Here is a 26,403-nt window from a genome sequence, read left to right as displayed (position 1 = left end):
AATACAGTGCTGTTCTCTCTCTCTTTTTTTTTCTTTAATTTCTGAATGGACAGAATGTTCCTTCCTTAAAGAAAACAATAAAAAACAAAACAAAACAAAAAAACAACATGACCCAAACCAAAAAAACCCAACAAAAACCAAAAACACACTACACCAAAAAAGGCAGCAGCAACCAAAGATAGGGAATAAGCAGCAGCAGCTCTTTGGAGAGCTGCCCCATCCCCCTGACACTTGCTCAGGCATTTCTGTGCACAGCTGACAAAGGGAGAACAAAGCACACCCAGCAGCCCAGCCTGGAGCTGCACAAACTGTCCATGCACGCTCCCAGCTTGCTTGAGTTTCTAATGGCAACCACAAAAACTCCTCAGCTATGGCAAGCAGTGCCTCCATCCTTTTGTTAGGAGATGTTTGAAATCCTGCAAACTCTTTAAATAGCAACATCTTATGAACTACAGTCATCAGATTAAAGAGCTTTTATCTACATTTTCTAGGACTTTCTCTTAACTGTTCTCCTATGGAAAGAATGGTCTTTGAATCACAGAGAGGAAATTCACTGTCAGAATTTTAAAATGGAATTGTAAAACTGGGAAAAAGATTGTATATGACTAAATTGGAGGTGAAGGGACACACTTCCCAGTTTCACAATTCCCCTTTAATATTCAGATTAATCTCATATTCACTGAACAAAAATTAGAAACAGGTGTAACTTTTGGAAGGTTTAATAACCTCTGACAGAAATTACCTACTTTAATGTAAGACTGACCTAATTCTACTGGGCCTGACTATCTACCTTGAAGCCTGTAAGAGTTTTACTGGTGAAAGTATTGGGAGATATAAACTGTGTTGGAAAATTAAAAGCAAAACCAAAGAAGGACATATAGTTCAAGCATGGCAGGAAATATTTTTCACATCAAAATATGAAATATGCACACACAAAATACGGTTAACATATTAAAATCTCAAATACTTCCTGTTGGAAAATTCCCAATCGACTCTATAAATGATGGAGGTGCCAGGTACCCTCCTTCTCTCACTGAGGAGACAATCTCTGCACCCACCTCTGAGTAAAGGAAGAGACTGGATCAGGAAACTGCTGGGAAATCACCTGGGAAACAAGTAATGTCAGTCTAAATACTAGCAAATACAAAGTTAATTTTACAATCATAGACAAGAATTTGTCTATGATAAGAGTGACAGAGGCAGCAGTACCTCAGTCCTCAGTTGCTTTTCTTGGGTACACATTCTTTCTTACTCTTTTTCTTTTCATCCCAGTAAAACAGCATCTTGTTTCAACTTTGATGCTCCATGGGCATTACCAGGTCCTTTATTCCTGCAGCACAATGAGATGTGGTTTTCCCCTAAAAGCTTTTAGTTAATGCTGCAAAGCTTTCTATTATTGCTATTTTAGCAACAGCAAAACACAATTAAGAGGAAAATAGGAATAATTAAATGTCTTCTGCCATCTTGGATTGATTTACAGTTAAAATCTGGCTGAGCAGTGTTCAGAGTAAAGTCTCTCCCAGCCTATGTACAGCTGCAGAGAAAAGAAAGAGGGGGCAGGAGGTCGGAAGGCTGGACCCTTCCTGAGTGCTGGCAGAGCTGTGGGATTGTGTTGCTGGAGTAACCGTGTCCTCCTTGGGAAAATCCCGCTCCTTGCATTGGAAAGAGGCTCCACTCCCTTGCCTCATGTCCCTGGAAAAGCAGTGAAAGCAGTGACAGAAGGATCTCAGCAGCCAGCGCCTGGCTCTGTCACACTGACACCTCGTCTTTGCTGGTGGTGACCCCTGCCACTGCTGTGCTTGGGAAGGGTTTTTGTGGGACAGAGGGAGCCTTATTCCCCCTGCATGCTAATTCTGGGACAGAGACTTGTTCTGAGCAGGGCACGGCTGGCTCTTCTTCAGCTGCCTGTGAACAGCCCAGGGACACAGGAGAGCTTCAGAAGGATGTTATTGATACTGCTGCTCCCTAGCTGGCAGTTAGTACAGATGGGACATGCAGTCCATTCCTTTGGGGATTAACCAGCAGCTGGGCACTTCTCCTGGAGCCACTGCAGCCCTCCCCTCCCAGGGGGGACAGATGTGCTGGGAATGCCCCTGGGGAGGCCAGAGGCAGCAGGCACTGGGCCCCAACCAGCAGCCAGGGTCACCTGCACAGGGCATGGCCAGGACCATCCACAGGACACAAGTAGTGTGTTTGAGACATGAAGCATTTGGGTCAGAAATAAAGCCAGGTCTCACTGCTGGTTTTGCTCTTTGATTGCTCAGAGAGGCAAAGTGTGCTTTTGATGGGGGTGTAGGGAGAAGATGAATAATCCTCCATTTTTCTTGGCAGATTTTCAGGCAATAACCATGTTCCCCACTGAACCTATCTGTGCACACCCTCAAACCTCCACCTGCCTCATGCTGGTTATGATCAACGTGGGCTTCTGGATATCACCGAGTGCTTGGCTGCAGGCAGGTGTCCAAATGCTGCTGGTTTGGTGCCAGTTCCTGACACCAGCTTTAGGTCTTGTGGCTGGCTCCTGAATTGAGAGATTCACTTCAAACTCTCCCTCATAACTGCTCAAGGTCCTGTCTGTGTTAACTGGAGTGCTGTGAAGATGGGTGGATCCTGCTTCCCTGCAGGTTCCTGCCCCCCATGCCAGGGGTGCAGCACTCCAGGCTCTGTGCTGGGCAGGATCTGACCCAGGGATGGGTGCAGCACTCCAGGCTCTGTGCTGGCCAGGATCTGGCCCCAGGGATGGATGCAGCACTCCAGGCTCTGTGCTGGGCAGGATCTGACCCCAGGGATGGATGCAGCACTCCAGGCTCTGTGCTGGGCAGGATCTGACCCCAGGGATGGATGCAGCACTCCAGGCTCTGTGCTGGCCAGGATGTGACCCCAGGGATGGATGCAGCACTCCAGGCTCTGTGCTGAGCAGGATTTGGCCCCAGGGATGGATGCAGCACTCCAGGCTCTGTGCTGGGCAGGATCTGGCTCAGGGATGGATGCAGCACTCCAGGCTCTGTGCTGGGCAGGATCTGGCCCAGGGATGGGTGCAGCACTCCAGGCTCTGTGCTGGGCAGGATCTGGCCCAGGGATGGATGCAGCACTCCAGGCTCTGTGCTGGGCAGGATGTGACCCCAGGGATGGGTGCAGCACTCCAGGCTCTGTGCTGAGCAGGATCTGGCCCCAGGGAAGGACACACTGCCCTGCCTGGGCTCTCACGTTTGGGCACTGCTACACAACAGTCTCAGTGACTTCAGTGACCTGGCTTTGTAGGAAGGCCTAATAACCATGTTTATATTTCTTTCTTCTCTTAAATTACAGAGTTGATTTTACTTTTCTTATGATGGCAATTTCATTGTAAGGTTTTATTGCTCTTTTACTGTGCATGAAATGAACGCTGAGGTGGCTGTTCAGGAATCAAAATTACTCTTGCAATTGCAGCCCAGTGAATAAGTATGTGCAAGAGAATAATCTTGTAAAAGCTGATTACCTCAGTAATTAATAATTAGGATTTATGAGTTAAGTAATATGCTGCAACTATATCCAATTCCTTGGCAATTTCATCTGGAAATCTGAGAGATAATTTTAGAAATAACCCATTGGGAAGTCCCAAGTGACAGCTTAAGCAGCATCTCAGGTTCTGCCTGCGGCTTCTCCCCTCAGCTCTGGCTGTTTGAAGCTGAAGTGGCAATTTGCAGTCTTGTCTCATTTGTGGACATACACATTTGTTCATTTTAATTTCTTTGTGCGTTGCTTAATTTGATTCTTAGCAAGATGTTTTGTTTTACTGGGTTGTCCTGGCAGAAGAATTAGTAATACATCTGAAGTTTAAGTGCAGGTACACACAGCTGTCTGGTCCTTACATTTTCCTCTGATTTTTTCTGATTGTTAAACAGACTCAGTATAAATTAAATTTTCCATATATTTAAAAAGAAAAGAAAGCACTTTCAATCTACTTTGGGTTTTTTTTCTGATTCAGTAATAGATGAAAACTGGCAAATTCAAGTCTTGCAAGTATGGAGAGGACAGTTAGAAATCTAGCAATCTTTCTTCTGTCACTTCTCCCCTCAAGCTCAGCCAGGAGCCTAAGTGGGTGCCCATCTGTAAATAATTGGTTTTGTTGAGCACCCTCTGCTCTCGCTGTGCCCAACCTCCCGCATCTCCAAACATTTCAGCTATTTCTGCTCTGCCAATCCTGACGGGAGGCGTCACTTACATGAACACAATCACACCTAGATTTGCCTTTTCGTGCGATTGAAGGAAACCAGGCAAACAATTCAGCTTCGCAATCCAGTACTAGGGAATCATTCTATATTGTATTTTCTATTCCTAGCCAATGTGGCATTTAATACTGGAGCTAATTTCTCACGTAAATGCTCCCTGTGCTGTGGCATGGCTTTTAAAACATAGGGATCCTTTTTTTTCCAGTGGAAGCAGAGGCTGATTTTAAGTGTAGAGGAGCAGATAGCAAAATAATGGCATGTTGTAATTATTACTAATGTAACAGAGCAGAAAAACGCCCGTGTGACTTTATTTCAGGACTCTGTGCTGAAGCTCTCCCCGCCTGGGAGTGCAGGGACCTTTGGCTGGGCTGCTGGAGCGGGCAGAGCTCGTGCCCTGGCACAGAAACGAGCATATATTTTGTTTTGCTTTTTAAAATCTACTCTGTTCTCCTTTGATGTATGTTTAAGCTATATATTGTCCCAAAGTCACAGCGAAGTTTCACCATTTTTACAGACACAGGTTTTTCAGGGTGATGTAGTTTGTCAGAATTCCCAGCAGATACATTGCCTAAGTTGCATGTTTTTATCAGAAAGTTGTTCCTTTCGCAGCTGTGTCCCAGCTCGCTGGCAGGCAGTGAGGCAGCCCCAGCCGGCCAGGTGTCCCCAGTGCCCGGGCAGGTGCAGGGGCACGGCCGGGGCGGTGAGCTGGGCTCGGGGGATGGTTGGGAGGGATGGATCGGGGGATGGATCGGGGGGATGGATCGGGGGATGGTTCGGGGGATGGATCGGGGGATGGATCGGGGGGATGGATCGGGGGATGGTTCGGGGGATGGATCGGGGGATGGATCGGGGGGATGGATCGGGGGATGGTTCGGGGGATGGATCGGGGGATGGATCGGGGGATGGTTGGGAGAGATGGCTCGGGGGATGGATCGGGGGATGGCTCGGGGGATGGATCGGGGGATGGTTGGGAGGGATGGATCGGGGGATGGTTGGGAGGGATGGCTCGGGGGATGGATCGGGGGATGGCGCTGCCCCAGCATCGTGTGTCACACCCGCAATCCAGCGCCTTCCCCGGCACCGCACCTGCGGCTCCCTCCTGCCCGCGGCTCTCCGCGGCCAAGGCCGGCCCGGCTGCCGCAGCGATCCCGCTCCGCTGTCCCCGGGCACAGCCGGCCGGGCCGCGGGCCCCGCTACCTGCGCGGGCCGGGGAGGGGCCGGGCCGGGCCGGGCCGGGCGGTGCCGGCGGCGGAAGCGCCGCTCCGCCCGCCCCCAGCCGTGCCGCAGGTGGGGCTGCTGTGCCCGGCCCTCCCCCGGTCCCCGGCCCGGCCCGGCCCGCGCTGGCCCCGCGCCCGGCGGGGCTGTGGCCCGGCCGAGCCGCGCTCCGCGCCCGCCTCCCCTCAGCGGCGCCGGGCGGGCGGCGATGGACGGGCGGCCCCCGGCGGGCCCCGCCGCGCCGCGCTGGAGGCGCCGAGCGACCCCCCGCCCGCAGCCCCTCGCCTGGAGCAAGCCGCGGCCGCAGTCGTACCAGAGCCCCAGCGGAGTGCTCGTCACCGACTTCCCCGTGGAGGACAGGTGCGCCTTCTCCGTGCCTCAGCCCGCCGGCACCGGCAGCCGCGCCATGGGCTCGGTGTCCAACGGCACCGTGCGGCCGCCGGGCTCCCCCGCGCTGGCTCCGGAGCGGCGCTCCCGGCCGCTCACCCCGGCCCCGGGCAGCCCCGTCCGTTCCACCGCCAACGGCAGCATCTCCCCGCCGGGCAGCGGGCAGGGCCCCCGGCCGCGCCCGCCCAGCACCGCGGGGCTGGCCCCGCAGCACGAACGGATCCTGCTCGGAGCCAGCGCTCAGCCCGCACCGAGCCCCGGCAGCGGCGGGGCCCCGGAGGAGCCGGGGGGATGCCCTGCGGAGCGCAGGGTGAGCTCGCAGCAGCAGCAGCAGCAGCAGCAGCAGCAGCAGCTGATCCCCCGCAGCCTGGCCGAGAGCCGGCCCGCCGGCCACGAGCGGGGTCTCAGGGTGCGCAGCCTGGTGGAGCCCCCCCGGCTGGCCCTGGGCAGCGACCCCGAGGACGAGCCCGAGGGCGGCCCGGGCGCGCTGCGGCGCGGGCTCCGCTCCACGTCCTACCGCCGGGCCGTGGTGAGCGGCGTGGAGCTGGACGGCTCCAACAACTGCAAGAAGAAAAACAGAATGTCCCAGCCCATCCTGAAAGCGGTGGTTGAAGATAAAGAGAAGTTCTCGAGCCTGGGGAGGATAAAGGTAAGGTGTGCTGATGGGTGAAGGTGTTGGCTCCGTGGGAGCGTGGCCTGCTGATTCTGCATTTTCCATAAATGCTGGGAGTTTTCAGTTTGGTTTTTTTTTTTTTTGCAAACACAAGACTTTTCATAGTTACTGTGAGTTTGAAAAGTGCTGTTTTCCAAGTGAGGTGTTGGAGATGACAGACTCTGTTGAAATCCAGGAGGTTCAGAGCCTTTGCTGGCTGCCTCCTGCTTGCCTTTCCCACCAGATTCTCCAGCTTTCACAACTGAACCACGGGCTTAAAACCTGTGTCCCATAAAGGAGTAAACAGGAAAAAAAAAGAGACATTGTCTTAATAAAGTCTGCATGCTAGAATAGAGACATAAAAATGAGCTTCCTCCCCCGCTTCTCTATCTGAGACATTACTTTCAAAGTATTTTTAAAAGTCACTGAGGGATTTTTAAATTGATAGAAGTCACTCCAGGTATCTTAATTTTAATGCCTGAAAGTAAAAGCAGCATGCCTGTTTGTAAATCTTGGTTGTAATCCCTTAGATTCCTGTAGTTAGACTTATATTGAATGTTAATGTATTATAAAGACATACTGATAATGTTCTTTTACTTATCACAGTGTAATATTGTGTTTCCTTTTTTTAAATATAACTTGTTACTGTATGAAATGTGTTAATAGATTTCTTTGTGATAAGGTGTGCCAGGCCAAGAGCTGATGCTGTAGCTTTTAAAATAATTATCAGCTTTATGGCAGTTTCCAGCCAGTTTGAAATCATGGTAGTGGATGCTTCTGTGAAAACACTGCAAGTGGTGAAGTAGAACTTGATGAAATCGTGAGCATCTGCAGGATGTGGGCTGGTTTGGTTTGGTAGCAGACTTAAAACAGTGAGTTTGTGTAGGGTAGGAGGACATGCCACTGTCCTGTCCTTACAGAGTTCTCTGTAAGTAGTGTTTCATTAGATAGACTCCTGCACTCTGGGACTTGTTGCAGCAGAACAGCTGTTTGATTTCAGAGGTTTGTTGTGCTCTCACAAGGCTCCTTCACAAAGTGCTCAGAGTGGTTTTGTTTGCAGAGTGGAAGGGCAGCCTCCCAGTGCCGCGCCTCTGCGGAAAGCCCTGGGACAGAGGATGAGCTGCAAGTTCACTGAACCCCTCTCAAGCCAGTGTAGTGTGTTTTTGAAACACAGGGAAAGTACATCCAAACAAGGCATGAGAGAAATCAAACTAGAGCAGCTTTTCACTTTCTCTGGTGACACAGTTTTTTTTACCGATCTCCTGTCCAACATCCAAAGTTTACAGATTAGGGCCTGTTAATTTGGTGCTCAGGTCTTGAGCAAAACATTCTTGTCACTGTGATTACTTTGCCTTCTCCTCCTCCTAACATATCTCTCTTTTCTGTTAAAATTGTCTGCAGAAGATGCTGAAAGGACAAGGGACGTTCGATGGGGAAGGTGAGCCCTGTTCTGTCCAGAGTTGCTAAAAACTCCCAAGGGAGATGAACTTCAGGACTGTGTTGCACACTTCCTTTGTATGGGGTCAGAGGCTCAGTGCCTCGTTTTTCAGTGACAGGACTGAGATGTGGGACTGTCATTTTGGCACTAGACATACCTTAGGGATATTTTAAAGACTATGAAGTGGCAGACTGAAAAGGTGTGTCAAGGGCTTCTTTTCCACTTATGCTCCTGTCCCTCCCTAAAAGTGAGCTGCTGGCTGTGTTTGCCTCAGCCCTGGCAGTTCCATGGTGAGCTGCTTTGTGTGGGACTGCCTTCCTGCCTGTCCTGGGACTCTGCCCAGGTGCAGGACGTTGGGGCCATCCCTGCAGCACACACCTGAGTCCTTGTTCTGGACTGGGTTTCACACAGCTGTTCCTGCCTTCTCATCACCTGAGGGTGCTGGGCTGAACGCTTGGACTCTGTAAGCATTTTCTCTTTTTGCTACCTGGGCTTCAAATTTAAGTGTCAGAGGACACTGTCTGTGGAGCTGTATTTTTGTGTTGCTCATTAATTCTGGGTTTTGCCAAGTTTGCTGCATTTCCCAATGTTTCAATGAGAAAACATCTATGATGAGTCCACAGAAGTTCTGGTATAATAACTGCTGCTCTCGGCTTTTCTCTGCTTAATGCCTCTTTGAGGTCATCTCAGCTGCTGTGTTACTTTCCTCTTGTTTCTGTTTTCAAAGCTTCCCACTCTTTGCATCAACCCCTTTCCTACTCTTTATTTCTATCTCTTCTCACACCATCTCCTGATGGTGTTTTTTAGATTCTCTTCCAATGGCTCCCTTCTGTCTTGGATGGTCCCAGCTAGTAATTTTCTCTGTAATGCCTCCCAATTCAGTTGCTGTAACAGTTTCCTCTGTTGAAGGTGTATAAACTGTAGAGACCCTTCCTGAAGAACTGCTCCAGAGGCCACACCTGGTGTGGCACCGGGGCAGGGCTGTAGGTGTGAGCAGGTGGGACAGACCCACCCAGCCAGGTGTGACTGCAGGAGCTGGGGCCCTGCCTGGAGCAGCAAAACTTCCACTTCAGCTCCCCTTTCTCTTGTAGGGGAAGATTGGATGCTGTCCAAAGCCTGGCCCATCTAAGAGTACCTTTCAGAGCCTGCCTGCTTAACAGCTTAATTCGTCTGTGGGTTTTTGTGGTGTTGAATTTCTGTCCTTGCTCACTGCTGTTGCCGGGGTGTGTGGCCAGGGAGGCTGGGAGTGCTCCACGCCCGTGTTCCTTTGCCACTGATAGTACTGAATTAATGATGGCACAACTCAAATACACCACGAGTGTATTCAGGCTTAAGGTTCATAGGTCTCCTGCTTACTCAGACAGGCTTTTAACTTTCTGTTCAGAATAGTTCTGACCTGAGATCTCTGGAACTGGAAAACAGTGAAATGTGAAGACAGTATTGAGAGTGGACAGAAGAGGGGTTGGCATGGGCAGTGTGCTTTTCCTGGACATGAAAATAGTGAGACCTGCAGATCAGTGACTGCTCCACTGACACACAACCCCATTTTCTAATTGCTGGTTAATTACAGAACTGGGTACAGCAAACCAAGGAAGAAAAAATTGTTTGCTATTTTTTTTCTTGACAAAGGCCACATCTGTTCTTTAATTCGGTCTGGGAGGATCTTTGGGTACAGTGATCCATTGTCACTGTACTGCACCATTGTCCAGCCCAAATCAGTTGCTATCTTTGTCTTGTGGAGTGTGAGCATCACAGTGACACTTTGGTTTCTTCCATTGTTTAAATGTTACTTTAAATTTTTATGGGAACATCTAAACTAACTTTCTAGCAATGACTGACATACTGTTGTTATTTGACAGAAAATGCTGTATTGTATCAGAACTATAAGGAAAAAGCTCTGGACATAGATTCTGATGAAGAGTCTGAGCCCCAGGAGCAGAAGCTGGATGACAAGGTTGTTTTTCATTATAAGCCCCTGAGGTCGACGTGGAGCCAGCTCTCCGTGGTGAGTTGTGATCCTTGTATGGCCAGAGACAGGATCTAGGGTGGGTTGGAGCAAAGCCTTCTCTTACTCGTGGCTGGAGTTTTTGGCTGAAATTTGTCATCGTCTTTTACATCTCATAAGAACTACAGGGAAGCCCCAATCATTTACTGGTCTTTGTTTCACATAAAAAACAATGAAACCAAGTTCATTTTAGAGTCCTGTATTTGGCAAAGACACAACTTTACTGATTCATTAAAAAAAGGGTTGTGTGAGTTCACTAAAAGGGTGAATTATACTAAAGAGAGACTTCACTTAGTTACAAACAAGTTGCTGCTGAATTGTTCTAAATCACTGCACACCAGCTCTTAAGCTGACTCAGTGCAGATGTTTAATGGAAAGCACTTTGAGAAGTGGGGAGCCGAGCTGGTGGTGCTGTGCTGTCCCTTGCACAGGCTGGGAAGTGTCTGCAGGGCTTTGGCAGAGCAGCATCGTTAAACAAACTCAATTCAGCTGTTCTCATCAGGGCTGCAGTCTCACTGCCTTCCCTGCTAATAACCTGACAAATTACTGACAGCAGCTGGTGCTGCCACAGCTCTTTCTGGTACCTGTGATTTTGGGACTGAAGGAACCATAACAATTCTGTGTTTACGTGGTCGTTCTTTGATCGCTTCTGTGGCTCTGGAGGGCTATCCTAACATGAAGGGTTTGGGGTTGTTTTTTGTTAATGTAGCTTGTAGAATGCTGTAGGTGCTCAGCTCTGGCATTAGAGAGATTATGCCATGATGAGATCACCTGGAGTATTTGACCATCAGCTCTGTATATCCCGGTTAATGAGGGATTAAGCCTCAGGGAGATCCCCAAAGGCTGGTTAGATGGTCTGATGAGCAGAGCTGTCTTACAGATGCCAATGACCTTTTGCAGTTTAAAGTATTGAAAGATGAATCTCTCTGATTCAGTAATTATAAAGAAAGCAAGACAATGTGGTTTGAAAAGATGTGCTTTAATTCTCTTTTTCCAACAATCAAATACTTAAAATATAGTTCATTTGCTTCATGTTGCAAAAAAAAAAGAGGTGTTTATGATGAAGTCAAATTGGTTTTTCTGCTTTCTGGGCAAACTAGCAGTTAAATGCTCAACAGCTGAGGTATTTTAGAAGGAATGCTATTTAGTAATAATAATGATAATTTCAAAATACTAATTTGCTTTGAGACAAAAATAGCATGAAGACCATCTGAGGAGGAGAACTGTTCTGTGCTTCACTTACACAAACCAACTTGTTCCTTACTACTCCTCACACAGAAACTTGGGCACTGTCTGTATTTGATTTACAGGATTGGAAGTGGGGAGTATATGGGAAAAGGTGGTGCATGGAGAAAACAAAATCTGGGAATCTGAGACTCATAGTGACTGTGTTTATAACTCTGGAAAAATTACATGCTGTCAATGTGTATTAAAAAGTTAAAAAGTGAGTCTGGAGTTGTTGCAGGAAGTCAGCTGGAAAATGTCAGTCCTGGGTTTCAGCATATGCTAAGAGAGGAGGAGGAGGAGGATAAAGTCTCTGGTGTTTATTTGCAGTGCCTGTGCTGGGAAAGCCAGGGCAGATGCAGAGGGATCCCCTCTCCCTGCAGGAGTTTCCCTGGCAGCTGCTGCAGCTCCAACCTCCCTGTGCTTGAGGGGTAGTGCCCTTCAGGTATGCAGTTGTCAAACTCTTTATGAGAACAGTCATAAAAAGGGTGTTTCTGTCTTCCTGAAGTGTGTTCACACGTGTTGATCTTGGTTGTGACTGGTTTCTCATTCATGTAAAAATCAGCTGCTGTGAGTGGCTTTATGGGACCACTCACAGGGTCAGTGTTTAGAGCTGTCTCCTGCCTGGGTCACTCACAGGGTCAGTGTTTAGAGCTGCCTCCTTCCAGGACCACTCACAGGGTCAGTGTCCAGAGCTGTCTCCTGCCTGGGTCACTCACAGGGTCAGTGTTTAGAGCTGCCTCCTTCCAGGACCACTCACAGGGTCAGTGTCCAGAGCTGTCTCCTGCCTGGGTCAGTGTCCAGGGCTGATGTCTGCATTGGCTCCCCTTTCTCTCCCCATAGTAAAGGGCTTATTGTCACTTTGGATGCAGTGCAGCCACTTTGTAGATTTCTGGTGAGTTCCCCCATTCAGCACCTCCTTGTTTTGAAGGAACTTTTTGTCACTGGCCAGAGTTCACCTGGCCTTTCATTCTTTGCTTCTCACCTCCATGGCTGAATCAGTCACTGGTGGGGAAGAGCCAGTCCAGTGTGATGACAGCAGTAGTAGCAGTGATGTTGGGCCTCTTCCACTCCTTCTGGTCATGTTCTTAGCTTAAATAAAGTTTTTGTCTGCTTAGAATTGCACATGTGATATTTCTTAGGTTATTTCAGTTTAAACATTTTGGACATGTCAAAATTAGGTATTGAATTTTCTTTGGCAGAAATGGCCAAAGCAGTCTCCATATCTGGGCTCTGTCCTTTGGAAGTGCTGCTGTTGATGGGGAGTGTGAGGCTGGGCCCTTGGCCTGCGAGCTCATGTCCATGAGTCTGTGTGTGCGCTGTGGGACATGGCCCTGTGTGACAGCAGTGACCAGGAGACACAGCTGCTCTTGGGGCAGGAATTCAGCAGTGCCCCATGCACCTCCCTGGGCACTGGCAGTGCCTGTGTGAACAGGGAGCTCTGACATCTGGGGATGTGTTCATAGGTACTTCCTGCCTTGGCCTGTTTTTAGAAAACTCTTCCACTGCATCCAGAAAAAAGTGACATTGTACCTTTCAGTGCCATTGCACTTCCTCTGAATGCTCTGAAGCTTTCAGGCTGCTGATTAAAATGTAGTTTAATTGTTTAATAGAAAGACATGCAATTAGTTCTTGCTCAGCATCCACAAGTGTCTGCATGTGGTGCTGTGGGAATCTGGGGCTTGTGTTCCAAAGGTCAGTGGCTCCCACACGGGAATGCTGATGTTACTTTCATAGGCATTTACCTGTGAGTCCATACTTGGGTGTGCAGACCAAAGTGTGGCACCTCTTTATTCCTGCTGACCAGCATTGTGGGGCCTGGTGTGCAGGAATAAAATGAGGAGTAATATATCCTTTAAAATTCCAGGGAACAGGTGGAGCAAGAAGAGAAAGCTGCTGGCGATAGTTTGCTAGGAGCTTTTGGAGAAGACTGACAGAAATGGGTGTGAGGTCTCGTGTCTGTGCTGTGCTTCTGCTCCAGGAAGAGAGCAGACCCTTCCCCATGTGTGGTGCTGTGGCCCTTTCCCTCCCCTTGCCCTGGTGTCCCTCCTGCTCTGGATCCTGTGTTTTGAGCTCCTCTAGAGCCAGGCTCTCCTTGGTGCTTTGCTTTCTAGGTTTTGACAGTCCTGTCTCTTCTAAGTCACATCTTTCCACAAAAGATATTAAAAATATCAACTGATTTGGTTTTTTAGGTGAAGAAGAATGGACTGTCAGAAGCAATCAGCCAGGAAGAAAGGAAAAGACAGGAGGTATCTGCTTTGGGGCTGGCTGCTCAGGGCTGTGCTGCACTGGGTCAATGCTCTGTTGGTTGATCAGAGTTCATTGCTTGGCTTCCTGCCCTCCAGTGAAGTGTCCTCTCTCCCCGGGGAGAAAACGTGGCCCCAGTGTGTGCTGAGGGATGTGTGTCCCTGCCAGGGGCTCCTGGGGTGTTCCCAGCTCCAGCCTGGCAGCAGCAGGAGGGGTGACATTACAGGGCAGGGATGTGGCACATGAGTTTTTACAGCAGGGAGGAGCAAAGAGCAGCTTTTACAGAGCCCCTGTGGGCAGTGCTGGGCACTGAGCCCCGTGTGCCTGCTGGAGCCCAGCTGCCCTGTCCCTGCAGTGCTTGTCTGTTCTCTCTCTTTCCCCTTTGCTCCTTGTGTCCTCCTCAGCCACTTTCCTTTTCCCCTTTGCTCCCTGTGTCCACTTCATCTGCTGTCCCTCCCTCCTCCCTGCAGGGGCTGTGTCAGAGGGAATGAGAGGTTGCAGAGCACAGCCTGGCCCGGGCAGCTGTGTCCCTGCAGCTCCTCCTTGACAGGAGGCACAAGGCCTGGCCAGGAGCCCTGGAGCTTTACCTGCCGTGGGAATCTGTCCCAGTATCTTCATTCCTCTCCAGGACATCCCTCAGCCTTCTCCTGCTGGGAAGCTTTTGAGACAAGGTGTATAGTTCATATCCTTTAGGAGCCTTTAGGCTGTGTTCCCTGGAACCAGACTTGCATCCTTTCAAAAAGAACAAGTTCTTTGGATGCCTTTTAAATGTACAGTCATTAATGTTACCAAAAATGTTTTCATGCCTAAGGGTTTTTTATTTGAATTTTAGAGGCCAGTTCTTTCAGTGTGAGCCTAAATAAGTATTTTTAAATTGTAGTTACATTACCAATTCATGCTTTTGCTGTATTTATTTTAAACTGCCTTTTTTTATTCTTTATCTGTTCTTTAAATTGCTTTTTAGAGCCTATTAGATTATCTTGTAGTTATATTATATGCATTGTCACTGCAGAAAAATGTATTTGTCTTCTGCCTTGATTCATGTCCTGTCTTCATACCCATGCCATCTTTCAGAATGTGTTAGTGAGATGGATCTCTGTGCCTATTTTGGCTAAGGAAAATGTGTCACAGACTGATTTGAACTAAAATGCTTTTCAGTAGGTCTTTCCTTGCAAGCCTGGAATCCCCATGTATGTGTGTGCCTGGCCCTGAGTGTTACTGTCCTTGGGGTTCACACGTGCCCTGACCCTGCTGTGTGCAGATCAGCCCCAGTGTGAGCTCCAGGGAGCCCCAGGGAGCCCCAGGGAGCTGCCCCCAGCCCTGGGTGTGTGTCAGGCACCCTCCTCTGCTTTTTGTGCTCCAGAATGTGCTTGGGTCATGGTGAGATGGTTCTCCCTCCCTCCCTTGCACATCACAAGCAAAGTGCCCGGCCCATTCCTGCCTGTGCTGATGACTTTGTTCCCAATCTGGGTGTCCTGCCTCACTCCTGTGCTCTTGGGGTCACACCTGGTGTTGTCTCCAAACTCCTGCTGTGCAGTTGCATTGAAAACTTTGGAGACAGACTTCTTAAAAATTACTTTTTTCTTTTCACTTATTTCTAATTAATGATGCAACTATTATAGAGATTAATATTAAAGTTGTAATTTCTAGCTTACATCCAAAACTTTGCTTTACACCCCTGCTCAATATTTTCTTTTTATTTTTAAGGAAAAAAGCTCAGTCACTAGTAAGTCTCTTCTTTCCCCCCTCACTTTGCAGGCAATATTTGAGGTGATATCTTCTGAGCACTCCTATTTGCTGAGCCTGGGGATTCTGATCCGGATGTTTAAAAATTCCAGGGAACTGAGCCTCACAATGACCAAAACAGAGAGCCACCACCTCTTCTCCAACATCACGGATGTTTATGAAGCAAGCAAAAAGTAAGTGTGGCATTTCTGTGTTTAACAGAGCTCTGCATGCTTAAACATAACAGCAGGTTTTGTTGTGGAAGCTGAGCTAACCATTTTAGTAGTGACCATTTCTTCCAAAACTCCTGCTGGTTTGAAGATGGCAAGAACAAGTGGCAGAGATGTGGACAGGAGGATGAGCAGGGCTGGGCTGGGATTTGTGTCTGAGGATGGGGAGGGAAGGAAAGCACCGAGTGAATCGTAGTGGAGATCAGCATCCTTCAGATGGAAGCAGCTCAGAGCTAAATGCTGATCAGGCATTCAGACCTGGTCCTTGCAGTGCATCAAACAAAGCTTAGTCTGCCTTGTTGAGCTGTTCAGTTGAGCTGGAGGTTTGTTCTTGCCCTGGAGAGCTGGCTGGTGCCAGGTGATGCTGAGGGTGCTGTCCTGGGGCCTCGCTGTGCTCTGGGACTGTCACCCCTGTGAGGACACCAGGGCCTGGCTCTGCTGCACGGCTGAGCTGCCCTGCTGCTGCTTTTGGGCACATCCCTTCAGTCTGGAGCCAGGAACAAGGGACACAGACACACTGCAGGTTGTGCCTAAAGAGGAGGAAATGGCAGATCTTGCATGATACAGATGCAGAGAGTCTTGTTCACACTGGTAATTACTGCCAAGTTATTTAATCTGGGACATGCATATGTATGTGCTCTGAGTACCTCACACTCTCTTTCCAAAAGCTGCTGAATGTGACTTTGCCTCCTTGCAATTTGTTCTGCGTTCACAGCAGCAGGTGGATTATGTGTTCCACATGAGTAAAGCATCAAAATGCCTGTGTTGCTTTTCTTACCCCTGCTTTCCAGTCTGAAGTGAGCACAGTGGCTGAAGGATGCTTGTGGCCTCGTGAAGGCACTGAGTGTTCTCAGCTGTAGCTCTGCACAGCTTTCCATGGATCTCTACATGAGGAACAGAGAAATACTGGCCTCCTTTCAGAAGGGGCTGAAGCTTGAACAAGGATTCTGAATAGTTTTTTATTTTGTTACCCATTCTTTTGTCCCCTTTGTAGAAATTGCAAATTTTTGAGTTCTTTAGTGTTAAACCTTCATTTACCTTGGTGGGACTTGTGAAGTTCTGTGTTCCCAGTCATGGTAAAGTTATTTCTTGGCTTTTTAATCTGAGACCACGAAGTATGTGGAATTTGACATCTGTTGTGCAGCAGTTTGACTTTTGTCTTCTGAAGTTTATGCAGCAGCAAGATTTTGTATTTTGGAAGCTGATGTGCTGTGTCAAGTGCAAGCCCAGCTTAGGAGTTCCAGAGCAGGAGAACATTTGGGCTTGGTTGGGGACCCGTCCTTTCTCCCTCCCATTCCCCTTTCTTTGTCTCTTGCAGTTGAGCTTTTTGCCAGAGGTTGGGGCTTGTGTGGCCCCAGAGCCAGCCCAGTCTGGCAGCACTGGTGTCAGGGAGAGCAGCTTATCAAAGTCTTTGTTTTCAAGGAAAAGTTCCTTTTACAGATACTCCTTACACAAAGTGTAAAAAGGTACTTTTACACAAGGTGTAAAAGCAAAGGAAGTGGGGGTGGGGAGAGCAGTACTCCTCAGGGAACTCTTACATCCCTTTTGATTAAGAGCCTTCAAAGGAAGTGGGAGGGAGAGGAGAAAAAAGAATGGAAAAATACCACACTAGTTTAGAATTATAATCTTATTCTTTCTCATCTGTGAAGTCTCATGGTTTAAGAACGTGTTTTTTTATGACTTGGGGTAAAATCAGAAGTCATAACTCTTTTTAAACTTAAATGAAAACATAATTTCTTTCCCAAGTTTTGCAATACTGTTAAACTAAAACAAAACTTAGTACTGGCTTTGAGCAATGTCATTTGTGTAAATAATGGAAGTGATTTTAAACCAGATACCAGCTATCTCCAAACTGTTGCTTTCCATTTTCAAGGTGATTCAAAGCAGCAAAATCCACCCTTTTGTTATAAAATGGAGCATCTGTCCCACTCTGGTGTATTTTAAGCAGCCTTTGCTTGGTACAAAACCTGAGTATGAGTGTACTTAGCAGTGGTTTTGGTTGCTTGGACAAAAGTTTGGTGAGCTGAAGAACCTGAGCTGATAAAAATACTTTATAAAAACCTTTAGTCAAAACTGCTTAAAGCCTCTGTCTAGGAACTTTGATTTGGAACATGTTTCATGGAAGCTCTCCAGCAACACCAGGATAGGCCTGTAGTGCCTGACAGGGCCATTCCTGGGGGAACAAAGCTGCCTTTGTTGGAAGCAGAATGCAGAGAGCAGAGACTTCTCTGCTTTTGGGAGCTCCCTGGAATGTCTCTGACAGAGAGGAGTGGAGATGAATAATCTGTGCAGCACATGCTGTGTGTTTATGGAAACCTCCTGGCAGGTGGCTCCATGGGGCTGGAGTTGATGGCCCTCGTGTGATGTGCAGTGCTGGAAGCCAGGCTGACACTGCTCCAGCCTGGCCAGGAGCTGCTGGGCTGGGCTGGGCTGGGCTGGTGGGGATGGCAGGGATGGGATGAGTCAGGAATGCAGCCTGAGGAGTCAGGGTCAGGCAGGCAAGGGAGGGCACAGCCCCCAGGAGCCTCTCTGGGGAAAGAGGAGTCAGGGAAATGAGGGAAGTGTCTTCAGGAACAGTTGGTCTGCAGGGTCAAATCTCCAAGTTTATGGCAGAAAGGAAAGCTTTAGCATTTGTGCCTTCTCTGCCATTAGGCCAGCAAAGGACAAATGCTTTTGTGATACCAGAGCAGCATTAGCAGAAAAAGAACCTAACAAACCCATTTTAACAGATTCTGTCTGGTTTTAAACTGGTCTTAGTCACAGAATATGAACACTCTGGTTGTGATGGGTTCATGACTTACCAAAGACATTCCCATTTTGTTGTCCCAGTGTCTCTGGGTGCATTTATTGGCTGAGTTTGTTGTCCTGCAGGTCCCATCCCTGAGCAGGTGCTGTGGGCACCTTCCTGCTGCCTGGGGAATCTCTGGAGCAGGATATCTGGGCAGGGCTGCTGTGGCCTTTCCCTTGGCCTGGCTTTGTGCCACAGCACTATAAATAGCTGGAAAGGCAGTGGCTCCCCAGTGGGACAGGCCCTGGGCGTGGGCTGGTGACAGAGGGAACAAACAGGGTCAGCTTCTCCTCGCTGGGCTCTGTGGCTGCTCCCTGGATATTGCCCAGGAAAAGGGGTTTTATGGGCTGGGAGTTTGCAGGGTTAGGTGTTAGATTTGTGTGTGTAGCTATGTGTTGGTTTCCATTACTGAGACTGTGGGAACTCACCAAACAAACTGATTTCAGTTCTGCACTTTAATCGCCCTCTCTCCAGCCTGTTTTTGTTTGGGGTTTTTTGGGTGTTTTGTTTTGTTGTTTTTTTGTTAAAAAACTGATTTTGATTCAGTGTAAAAGTTCTATGGAAATAAGATTATTTTTCCCATATTTATTATTTTAAATCCCCCTCCCCTTCCCTAAATAAAAATAATGTTGCAGATGTTCAGATTCTGTTCATGATGAGAAGGTTCAGATTTGGAGAGGTTAATCAGAAATCTCTGTTGCTTTTGGCTGAAGTTATCTCAGGTTGGCAGTTACTGCAGTGTCCCTATCTCCAGGGGGAAGAAGCTGAGTTCTGCTTGCTGCCACTGCAGTGCTTTCTGTCCCTGGATGTCAGCAGCACCCTGGAGCCAAACCTGCATTTCTGAATTTGGCCCTCAGCCTTCAGGAGTGTTGCAGAGTGGATGGTTCTTCTAAACAATGTAAGGGCAAGATGAGGGAAATCGAATTCTGTCTTATGATGCTGTTTGACTTTCTCTGAATTGGATCTAACTTTAACCAGAAAAGTCCTGGATTTAATAAAGAGATGTTTGAAATAAATCCTACTGATGTTCAGCAAAAAGAGCTGCACACATCACAGCAAATTCCCTCTTGGTTACATTGAATGGAGTCATTCCACCCCTCAGTCCTGAGCTTTATGGCAGAGTGTGTCCTAAAATTGTAAGTGAAAGGCTTTATGATGTGTCTGGTTCACTGTTTGTATCTAATAATTAGCAGATTAGATGTGGAAAACTACAACTTCTGATTCAAACTTTGATGTAGGATTTCCTTATGGATCATATTGGGAGATGGGACTTTGATAAACAGCTCCTCTTTGTCCCACTTTTCCCTTTTTTATTTTCTTTTTTTTTTTCCTTCTACTCTCCAGATCGTTACTGTTCTTACAGTGACTGTCTCTGATGATGTCACTGATGAAGCACCAGATAAATTCTAAAGGTGGAAGTTGTGGCCCAGCAGGGTCCAACACCTTGTCAGTGTGCCATTACACAGCAGGAAATGTTGGATTTCCTCATTTCCTGAGCAAAGTGAATTGGCAGCAGTGGGAGGTTCTCCCAGCCATAAACATGTCTGAGCAGAAACAAATGCCAGTGTGGGATGGGGCTGTGCTGCAGCTCCCAGACACTGCAGCCTCCACACTCACGGGCTCTTTTTGATGTAATTTTGTTATTTACATGCAGCCTGTGGGGCCGGTCCTGACACAGGACGGGTCTGTGACAGCTCACAAAGTGTTGTGTCCTGGCAGAGGCTGTGGGGGACAGCAGGGTGCTGGAGGACTCTGCCTTAGCAGTGATAGGCTCGAACAAATCCTGCTCAGCACAGAGCCCTGTTCAGCAGCCAGCCCCTCTCCAGTTGCTGTGTCAGAGCTTCACAGAGAGCAAAATCCAAAACCAGACCAAAATCCACCTGGTTGTGGTGGCTCTGGCTGGCCCAGGGAGCGCCTGGCAGCCGCTCAGTGCAGCAGCTGCTTCTGAGCACACCTGGAGAGCGCCTTCATTTAGTTCAGCCCTGCTGCTGCACACGTGGGTGATCAGCTGCTGTTCACCCTGTTCTCCTCCTCTCACATGTCTGAGGTGTGTTCCTAAAGCAAACTGTGGAGAACAGCTCTTGAAAAAAGGTGACAGATTTGAAAAGCCGTTGTTAGTGATGCAAAAATGGAATAAAGGGCTGAAATTAAATAAAGCAGATTTCAAAATGCTGGAGCTTAATGTGAGCTCATGTTCTAATTATTTCCTTAATGTTTTGTGTGCTATATGAGAATTTTTTTGTGAACTGGTTGACTCCAGGGAATTAAGGATTCTTGCAGTGAATCTGCTGTACAAAGGCTGCAGCCAGGACAGCTTTTCATGTGTGAGGGGTGACCCACAGAGCTGATCTGCAGCTGTTCCTCCCCAGATGTTGGGGCATTTCCAGTGAGCATCATGGGAATCAAGGCTTGTGCTTTAGGAGCTTGGGAGTGCAAAAAGCAGTGGGAGGCTTCCAGTGCCAAAGAGCCTCAGACGTGGGACAGAGCACAGGGAAGTTGTCACAAGCAGCATGGTTAGGGGGAGAGCCAGCTCAGGATTTTGGGTTCTGTGCATATTTACAGCGTTTCCAGGCTGTGTTTGGCTCCAGTGGAGGATTGCAGGATGTGCAGCACCGTGTCCTGCTCCAGCCCCACACGTACCTGTATTCCATCGAGCACTTCTGGTGTTGTGCTGCCTTTAATTGCAGGAGGAAATGTGTTAATGAGTGTTTGAAATAGTTACATTTCTCTTCCAACCCCATTTCTGGAAATTCTGGTCTGACCAGCCCAGTGCTGCCGTGTGGCAGTGGGAAGTGGCTGTGCACAGTCCTGGGCCATGTCCTGGGCCAGCAGCAGCCCTGAGCCGTGTCCTGGGCTGTGTCCTGGGCCATGTCCTGGGCTGTGTCCTGGGCCATGTCCTGAGCCGTGTCCTGGGCTGTGTCCTGGGCCAGCAGCAGCCCTGAGCTGTGTCCTGGGCCGTGTCCTGGGCCAGCAGCAGCCCTGGGCTATGTCCTGGGCCGTGTCCTGGGCCAGCAGCAGCCCTGGGCCGTGTCCTGGGCCATGTCCTGGGCTGTGTCCTGAGCTGTGTCCTGGGCTGTGTCCTGAGCCGTGTCCTGAGCCATGTCCTGGGCCAGCAGCAGCCCTGGGCCGTGTCCTGGGCTGTGTCCTGGGCCGTGTCCTGAGCCGTGTCCTGAGCCGTGTCCTGAGCCTTGTCCTGGGCCAGCAGCAGCCCTGAGCCGTGTCCTGGGCCGTGTCCTGAGCCGTGTCCTGAGCCGTGTCCTGAGCCGTGTCCTGAGCCGTGTCCTGAGCCGTGTCCTGAGCTGTGTCCTGAGCCATGTCCTGGGCTAGCAGCAGCCCTGAGCTGTGTCCTGAGCCGTGTCCTGAGCCGTGTCCTGCCAGAGCTGCCCCAGCAGGGATGGCCCCGCACAGCCCAGGCCAGCTGGCAGCAGTTGGGTGACCTGGGTGGTGTCAGGTGAATGCAGTGAGAGGAAGATGCCATTTGCATGTAAAAGTGAGCAGTTGCTTTGACCCCCCCAGGTTCTTTGAAGAGCTGGAGGCAAGGCACCAGAGCAGCATTTTCATCGATGACATCAGTGACATCGTGGCGAGGCACGCGGGCTCCACCTTTGACCCCTACGTGAAGTACTGCACCAACGAGGTTTATCAGCAGCGCACCCTGCAGAGACTGCTGTGAGCACCGCAGGGCCTGGGGCCTCGCTGCGAGCAGCACAGCTCCCTCCTGCCACAGCTCCTGCCTCACCTCGCCCTCCCTTCCTCCCCCGGTTCAGTGGCACACGGTGTGACAGTGGCCCTGTGTGGCAGGGGTGGCAGCTCCTCGGGTGCAATGTCAGTGCTGGGGCTGCTGGATCTGAGGGAATAAAGCTGAAGGCTGGGGTGATCTGACTCCTGCAAGTCACACTTCCTTTTTTATAAAATAATGGTTTCTTTAACATTTAGCAACTTGCACAATCGTTTGGTAAAATACACCATTGAATTCTTTCCTCCTCTTTCTCCCCAGAGCCACAAATCCAGCGTTTAAGGAGGTGCTGTCCCGGATCGAGTCCCACGAGGATTGTCGGAATTTGCCCATGATCTCCTTCCTCATCCTCCCCATGCAGAGAGTCACTCGTCTCCCCTTACTGATGGATGTGAGAACACCGACTTCCCTCTTTCCTTGCTGCTTGTTCTTGCAGTGTTAGCATTCTCTCCTGTTCAGTTCTGGTTCTCTCCAGTCTCTTCATGCCTTGTCCCTTACACCAGTCCTGGGCTGTGAATTATTGATTCCTGCTGCATTTGTTTGCTGACTGGGACTGGGCCCTCCTGCTCCCCCATTCAAGTTAAATGCTTGGATGTTATAATAGGTAAATTGTACAATAAAGGGTCAAAATGGTTCTGAAACTCAGGAGGAGCCAGCACAGGAATTGTTTGTAGTGCTGGGATTGGAACAAACCCTGCAGCTGAAACACAAGAGCTGCTGTAGTGTAGGTTGTGTGAGGGCCCTTTGGCAGGGAATACTCTTGGGACTCCATTCCCAGGGGAGCTGTGTGAGTGGCACTGAGCTGTCCCTCCTGTGCAGTGACCAGGGACTCAGAGTGCTGGAAGTGCTGGGGAGTGCTTGTCAGGCAGGATTCTCCAGCACTTGGGGTATTTCAGTTAAGGTGCCAGGACTAAGTGGGGAGCTGCACCACCCGCAGGAGTGCAGGTTGTGATCAGGCTCTGATTCCAGCACCGGTAGGAGCCAGAAACAGAACTTACCATTTTTTGTATATTTTTAAATTGAGCACTGATGAATTTGATCACCTGGACAATTAGTTCATTCACAGACACTGAATTCTCTCTTCTCTGCAGTACATTTCTAGGTAAAAAATGTAATAATAATAATAATCCAGTATTCCTGCAGTGTGTCACTGGGGATGCCTTCCCCTTCTTGGGCTTTTCTTTCCTATACCTCCTTCCCCTCTGTGGCTGAACTAATCCAAACAAGCAATTCAAGCATTTTATTTCCCACTCTTTCAGTTTTGTTTTTTGTTTGGAGATGGTTGTATGAACCTTTTCTTGAGAGGTAAAGCATGACTTTGTTCCCAAACCTTCCCATGGAGTCATTCCTTAGTGTGACCAAGTGACTGGTGTTCTCTCTTTATCTCAGTCCACAGGCATGATTCAGCCCCTGGATTTCAGTTAAGATGAGAAATCTCTGTGGGTTTGATCTGTGCTGCTTGGTTCTCTGAAGTAACAGATGTTTTGTTCCAGACTATTTGCCAGAAAACCCCCAAGGATTCAGCAAAATACAAGAACTGCAAGCAGGCTCTGAAAGAAGTCAGCAAGGTACGTTCTCAAGTTATTCCTGTGTACTTCCAGGCAAAAATGGATGTTTTCCATGCATGAATAATGCAGGTGGGAAGAGCAGTGAAGCATAAAAGCTCTACATTGTTGTATTTAAGGAAGAGCTCTGGGGATTGGGTTTGTGCAGAATTACTCGTTCCTGCTTGGGAAAAGATCCCCAACTGGATGATGCCGTGGTGGTTCTGGGTGTGTGTGGGATCAGTGTGGGAAGTTAATCCAGCTGGGACGAGGGCGTGTGTTTGGAGCTGATCATCAGCCTGGATCAGAGCAGAGGCTCTGCTCAGGCAGAACTTGGGCTGAACCTTTGTTATCCCTGGAGAATCCCCAATGAGCGGGGTGCTGTGGGATCCCTGGGTGAGGAGGCTCTGGGAGCGGTGCAGCTGCGGGGTCAGCCCTGGCCACTGTGGCTCTGCAAACACCACGTTGAGGTGGACGTGTCCCAGCTGGGGGTTTGTGCCCCAGAAGTTCCTCTCCAAGGGAGCAGCAGTTTGTGCTGGAGGCTCGAGGCTCAGCCCCTCTCTCGTTTGCAGCTCGTGCGTCTGTGCAACGAGGGCGCCCGCAAGATGGAGAGGACAGAGATGATGTACACCATCAACTCCCAGCTGGAATTCAAAATCAAGGTAGGGTGAGGATCATAGTCCTGTGCACTTGGGACAATGAGTGGAACAAACAGTGAAGCTTTCCCAGCATGGTCACATCCCACGGTGATTCTTGCAAAGAAGTGATCTGTTGTGGCATGACAAATTAAAACATTTGGTCAAGTATTTTAATTTTAGTAGAGAGTGATGCTAAAGCACAAGGGATTTTGAAGAAATACTGAGTGAAGAGTATTCTTGGCTGTAAAGATAAAGCTGCTGTGAAGACTTTGGTGTTAGGAGAGAGGCCAAAGGCTGCTGCTCAGTGCTGAGATTTGCTTATGTCCCTGATGGGAAAGGTGTGCCTGGGAAAACACTTCCAGGCCAGGGAAGGATCCAGGGGGTGTTTGTCCTTCCCCTTAAGGGTTCTATTATCACAGGTTTCTATTAAAAACTTCTTGTACAATCAGTCATAGGTAGGGGAATGTTATTGGACTTTCTTCATGTGCATTTATTGTTTCTGTTCAATGTTTGCTACAATCCTGTTTCTATAATTGATGTCTGATACCATTACACAATGAAGATTCTCTGGGGAAAAGATTGTTTCGTTATCAGGCATGTAGTGAGTGAAGGTTGGTTCATGGTTTTACAGGCACAGCTCTTGAAAGACTGGGTCAGGCATAGGGAAAATGCTGCCTCCAAAAAGACATTTTCAACTTGCCTAAAGTATTTTCATTTTCAAACTTTGTCTAAAAATTGGCAGTAATAATATTTTCTTATAGCAACAGCAACAACAAATACAACACTTTTGGACAAGTGACACCAGAGCATTTCCTGATGGGTGGTAACAGACTCGAGTCTTCAGCCAGTGTCAGGGCTGAGCTGCTCTGTGGTTCCACTCAGATCCCAGGAGTGCCTCAGGATCTGGGCCTGCAGGGCCTGGAGTCCCTCACCTTCTCCAGGACAGGACATGATGTCTCTCCCTCCTGTGCTGTCCATCCCTATCCATCTCTCTCTGTCCCTGTCCCTATCCCTGTCCATCCCTGTCCCTATCCATCTCTCTCTGTCCCTGTCACTATCCCTGTCCCTATCCCTGTCCATCCCTGTCCCTGCCCATCCCTCTCTGTCCCTATCCCTGTGTGTCCCTCTCTGTCCCTGCCCATCCCTCCCTGTCCATCCCTGTCCCTGCCCATCCCTCCCTGTCCCCCCTGGCTCTGTGGCCCCTGGGTGACCTCAGGCTGCCCTGGAGCAGCTCCTGCCGGTGCTGTGGCAGCAGCAGCAGCTTTGGGGGCTTTGTCTGGCCGTGCTTTTGTGAGATTTCCCTTGGTGCATCCAAGGCTCAGCCCTGCAGCCCCTCAGGCCCTGTCAGGGCAGGGAAGCCCCGCTCTGGTTAAATGCATTTTTCACTTCTGAGAGCTTCTTTTCTGCAGCAGGGACATGGTGCATGTGATTTGCTCCTTGGCAATTAAGGAAAAATTAAAGTAAAACCAAGCTGCCTCTGGAAGAGAGTCAATTAGGAAAATGGGGTGAACTCATTTGGAGTACAGATTAGAGGAATTTTTTGTTCGTCCTCAAATAGAACTTTTAAAAGTATTTTTTGCTTGTAAACCAATCATCATGGGACTGTAATTCTGTTTTATAGCCATTATAAATTAGTTAAAGTATTTTTGTTCTTGCCCAGCTTCACAGAGTTTTGGAGATTGTTTATTATTTTGTTAGATGTAACTGTGGAGAACTTCATGGGAGCCCAAGGGAAGTGACTCAGATCTTGTGTTGCTTGTGTACATGGCTCAACTGTAGAATTAAATTTTTAATTAAGTTTCAGCAGTTTTTGTTCTTAAATTTTGCATCTTTTGCACGAGAGAAGCTGTGGGGGTTTGTTTTCGGGAGTCAGTGTTTGCTCTTCTCGCAGCGCTGGGTTTGGGTTTGGCTCAGCAGGTATGGGCAGGCTGCAGTTGGCTTGGCCAAGGGATTAGCAGATACAAAAAGCCAACTCATGCAGAATGGGGAAGGCAGCTGACAAACTGCATGAAGGGATGTTTTTTAAAAGCATGTGAAAGGTGCTCAAATGTGGGGAAAACAGGCAGTTGTGTTCATTCATGTGGACCTTGGGCTGCCTGGAGTGCCTGTCTCGGGGCAGCCTCAGGGGGATCTGTATCACCAGGACAGTCCCACATCTCCCTCTGCCTTCCTGGCCCAGAGAAGGAAAGGTCCTCCTGTGGGCTCTGTCTCCTGCAGCTGGGAATCATTTGGATTAATAAAGACAAGTTTTCACATCAGGCAGCTCAGATCCTCTGGGGCTTTGGTGCAGCTGCTGCAGGTGTTTGCCCTCACTTAGGGAGAAAGGGAGCTCCTGCTCCATCCACAGGAGCTGGATAAAGAGA

General features: G+C 48.9%; 1 protein-coding gene and 1 long non-coding RNA gene across 3 annotated transcripts in view; one reads left to right on the top strand and one right to left on the bottom strand.

Moving 5' to 3' along the window:
- Window positions 1-991: 991 nt before the first annotated feature.
- Window positions 992-5,815, bottom strand: LOC131581470 (uncharacterized). The gene is made up of 3 exons (XR_009278095.1): window positions 5,740-5,815; window positions 1,210-1,330; window positions 992-1,105 (listed from the first exon to the last, which is right to left on the bottom strand). It is a non-coding gene; the product is annotated as an uncharacterized LOC131581470 (long non-coding RNA).
- The window catches only part of ARHGEF26 (Rho guanine nucleotide exchange factor 26), a 31,106-nt gene continuing 10,278 nt past the window's right edge, over window positions 5,576-26,403 (top strand). The window contains exons 1-9 of one of the 2 annotated variants that reach the window (XM_058843766.1): window positions 5,576-6,462; window positions 7,870-7,903; window positions 9,763-9,908; window positions 13,325-13,381; window positions 15,138-15,298; window positions 21,639-21,791; window positions 22,120-22,249; window positions 23,352-23,426; window positions 23,975-24,064. In XM_058843766.1, coding sequence (XP_058699749.1) covers window positions 5,635-6,462; window positions 7,870-7,903; window positions 9,763-9,908; window positions 13,325-13,381; window positions 15,138-15,298; window positions 21,639-21,791; window positions 22,120-22,249; window positions 23,352-23,426; window positions 23,975-24,064 — 1,674 coding nt within the window. In that variant the 5' untranslated portion in view covers window positions 5,576-5,634. Of the gene's footprint in view, window positions 6,463-7,866; window positions 7,904-9,762; window positions 9,909-13,324; window positions 13,382-15,137; window positions 15,299-21,638; window positions 21,792-22,119; window positions 22,250-23,351; window positions 23,427-23,974; window positions 24,065-26,403 lie in introns of both variants that reach the window. The other variant, XM_058843765.1, reaches the window with a different exon arrangement.

Source organism: Poecile atricapillus, chromosome 8 (assembly GCF_030490865.1).
Source record: "Poecile atricapillus isolate bPoeAtr1 chromosome 8, bPoeAtr1.hap1, whole genome shotgun sequence".
NCBI classification, from domain to species: Eukaryota; Metazoa; Chordata; class Aves; order Passeriformes; family Paridae; genus Poecile; species Poecile atricapillus.
This window is presented reverse-complemented; position numbering and strand designations above follow the sequence as displayed.